Source organism: Rhagoletis zephyria, unplaced genomic scaffold (assembly GCF_001687245.7).
Source record: "Rhagoletis zephyria isolate East Lansing unplaced genomic scaffold, Rhagoletis_zephyria_1.1 Rzeph_scaffold_03212, whole genome shotgun sequence".
Classification (NCBI taxonomy): Eukaryota; Metazoa; Arthropoda; class Insecta; order Diptera; family Tephritidae; genus Rhagoletis; species Rhagoletis zephyria.
In genome coordinates, this window is record NW_016160295.1 from 23,831 (window position 1) to 27,558 (window position 3,728).

General features: G+C 34.3%; 1 protein-coding gene across 1 annotated transcript in view; it reads right to left on the reverse strand.

Annotated features, from left to right (window-relative positions):
* Nucleotides 1-592: 592 nt before the first annotated feature.
* Nucleotides 593-3,728, reverse strand: part of LOC108368600 (uncharacterized) — a gene marked incomplete at its 3' end in the record, with an annotated part of 8,126 nt that continues 4,990 nt past the window's right edge. Inside the window, exons 2-4 of the mRNA XM_017623477.1 lie at nt 2,126-2,311; nt 1,863-2,066; nt 593-678 (exon numbers count right to left, since the gene is read on the reverse strand). Of these exons, the coding sequence (XP_017478966.1) occupies nt 593-678; nt 1,863-2,066; nt 2,126-2,311 (476 nt within the window). The remainder of the gene's footprint in view (nt 679-1,862; nt 2,067-2,125; nt 2,312-3,728) is intronic.

The following is a 3,728-nucleotide window of genomic DNA, read 5'->3' on the forward strand; positions in this document are numbered from 1 at the left end:
TTGGAAAAAGTAATATAAACCAAAAATGTTGAGAAGTTTTGGATATTCTTCTTTTCTTTATTTAATCTTTAATAATTAAAAAAAAAAAGTTTAACTCATTGCATAACAACTTACATATATGTATGTAAACCAAAATTTCTAACTTTGTACAGAATTCACGTTTTAAAAATTTTTTAGAACATTTTTTAACTTTGAAGAATTCTGGATATGCAGTTTTGTAGCCCATTCTATTTTTGTGTTACATCCTAGAAGTTTCAAGCGGGTAAAATATACTCTTAAATTTTTTTTGCGAATTTATTTGCCGATGGTGTTGAGCATTTTCTCTCCTATATATATTTTTAAAACTTGAAATTTTTTTGTGAATTCTGTACAAAGTTTGAAATTTTGATTTACATACATATATGTTACTTGTTATGTAATGAGTTAAACTTTTTTTAAAAAAATTATTAAAGATTAAATAAGGAAAAGAAATTTATGCAAAGCTTTCAACATTTTTGGTTACTATTATTTTTTCCACCACTGTATGTACATATTTACATCTTATTGATGGCGTTGGCGAGATTATTGAAAGCATCGGCGGTGGCTTTCAAACCTTCCCCAAGCGCCCGACAATGCATTTGTGGCCGCCGTCATAGAGTTCGCTAGCCTTGTATTCGCCGAACTGCATTCGGCTAGCATCTTTTGAAAAACAAAGCAAATTATGTAATCATTTACAGTGTTGCTAGAACTTTTTGGGACGACCGGCTATATTGGCAAAAAAAAGCGGCTAAAAACGGCTAAAATGTTTCAACTAAAATCCACATGTTTTATTTAAAGAAATCGCAAGTAGAAGGACTAGTAAAATCATTATTTTTTTAGTTAAAAAAGGTTATACGTAGCAAAGCTTTACACCACTCGTTAAATAAATCACAAAAACAGAGACTGGTAAGTTCATTGCAAATTATTTTTGTTTAACAAAAGAAACTGTCATTATACGTACATCAGAAGCATGTTTGTATTACTTAAATATAAAAAAGAGAGATCAATTACAAACTTATAGCGTTTCCTCTTTTATTAAAAAATTTTGCCTTACATTGTAACATTTGCACTAGGTTACTTTTCGTCCTGAAAATTGTTATATTAGTAGAACGTATTTTGCTTAGTCGGAGGGCAATATTTTGAGAAATAAACACGTGGAGGTGTGAAAGGGCTGAAGAAAACAGGCCAACATTATTTCGAAAAAAGAATACGCCATTCAGCATTATCATGAGTTTAATTTTCCCCGAACCGGTTCACTTTTCACTTTTGGTTTCCATGGTTTTACTATGGGCGGATGACAAAATTTCAGGATAAGGCAGATAAATTTATATCGAACAAGCCGGCCGCTTTTTAACTTTTTAAAATTTCACCAACTTTTAACTTTTTAATCAGCATATTTACAAAATGGTATGTATGCAGTATGTATGTCCCAGTTCATATTTGGGTCACTGTACTATATTCAAATAAAATAAAAATCATTGAAATCGGCCCAGTATTTTAAGACTTTTCGTATTAGAGAAAATTCTTTCAAATTTACCTTTACACAGTCCGATATTAAAATTTTCTCCGAGAGCAGTTTCTAATAGATTTTAGGTCCCCAAATATGTTAAAATGGAAATTTATATGTACATATATTTAAATTTTAATAAAATACGGCAAATAGCGAAACCGGCTAAAACCGGCTAACTTTTTTTTGAAAAAACGGCTAACAAATCGGCTGCCGGCTAAATCGAATTTTCTCCGGCTGTTTGCTATCGCAACCGGCTAAATCTAGCCGGGATACGGCTAAAATGGCAACACTGATCATTTATATATATAATAATTTATGCCACGTTTTAAAATACCTTTAGACCATCTGCCTGCTTTTCAGCTATCTCTAAGAATTTCCTCCGCAGGTCGATATCCTCTTCGACCCGTTTCTTTTTAGAGTACCTGCGTGGCGTTTTTGGCGTTGAGGTTTTGGGGGTTTCGCAACGTACTTCATCCTGCTCTTGAATAAATAATTTGAAAACGGTTTCGTCCCCATCCTCCAGAGCCAATTGAAAATCCTTTATTGAAAAAAATGTTTTACAATGCTCTTGAAGTAATGAATTTGATTGAAAATTACCTCCTCTGTCGGTATATTCTCGGGAACATCATTACCCTCTACAAAGCTGCTGCCAATTAGACCTATCACGCGCCTTTCAAGCTCCGCCATAGGCGCCTGGTCAAGTGGCCTGTTACCGGTCAACGCCTGCTGCCTTTTCCGGTCACGAGCCTTTACACTTGTCCTGCTTTTCAAGTCCCGCCATACCTTTTTGTAACATTAAATAAAATTTTATTAGTTTAACAATTAATTTTACACTTTCACTGTTACTCCTCATGGGCTTCATAGTGACTGAGTGGCAGTAATTTGGTAAACTGTTTCTAGCACTGCCATTGTCGCGAAAAATATTTAGTTATTTGTACAACGTGTGTCAGGGGCGAACGCAGAAATTTTTTTCGGGAGGGGTTTTAAAATTATTGTTATTTTTTTTCATTTAATCAGTTGCACCAAATATGCGTTTCGGTAGTACAAAATGTCTATATTTTTTTCAATAAATTCGAGTTATTACATATGTATGCATGAAAAATGTGAAATATCATTTCTCTACTGCTTCGACTTAAAAGAAAATATTGTAATCAGTATTTCTTTATTCGCAACTTGTATGTTTCTTTGGATGCAAAGTAAAGCTTAACCATCTAATCTTTGTTCCCCAGTTTTACTTCGTAAATATGATTCAAGCTTAAGAAGGAGTGTTCACTGGAAATAAGTGTCACAGGAAGTGTTGGCCCTATCTGCAAGAATCGGTATACCTTTAGGTACAGTGATTGATTGCAAACATCAGGAGCGTCTAGGAATGGTGTTGGACTATGCTCCGTAGGTACATTGAAAAAATGCCTGTAAAGAAACATAATAAGGGTATACATCAAACCTTATAAACCGTATAAAATTATAATTGTGTAAACTTTGNGGCATTGTGTTGGCAGTGTTGCCATCTTTTCATTTTCAAAAAGCACCAAAAACTTGGAAAAAAGCGTTTTACCACACTAAAAGCACCAAATTTTTTTGAATCAAGGGATGCTTTTTCATAACATATTACCGAAGTACTGCACATTAAAACTGGTATATCTCGAGAAAGAAAAATCGAATCGCATCAAACGAAAATGATGCCCTAATTAGAAATGAGCAAATAATTTGATGTTTTCATTATATAACATATATAGGTTAGGATATCTTAAAATTCTAGTGCTAGAGCAATTGTGAGGCCAGATTTGGATTCAGCACCAAGAAACGATGTGTTAGCTGCTCAGGTGGTAAAAAAACAAAATTTGTACAAATAACACTATGCGACAGTCAAAATCGGGATGGGATGAAACCAACGGGCAATGTTATATCGGCCAAAAACAAGTTATACGTGGCCTGGAGTTTCGCTGGGTCACGTCTAGGAATCGAGATATATCGATTTGAAGTTNAGCTGCTCAGGTGGTAAAAAAACAAAATTTGTACAAATAACACTATGCGACAGTCAAAATCGGGATGGGATGAAACCAACGGGCAATGTTATATCGGCCAAAAACAAGTTATACGTGGCCTGGAGTTTCGCTGGGTCACGTCTAGGAATCGAGATATATCGATTTGAAGTTAGTAACTATCATATAGGGGAAATTGTCACCTTTGGTGGTCTTTT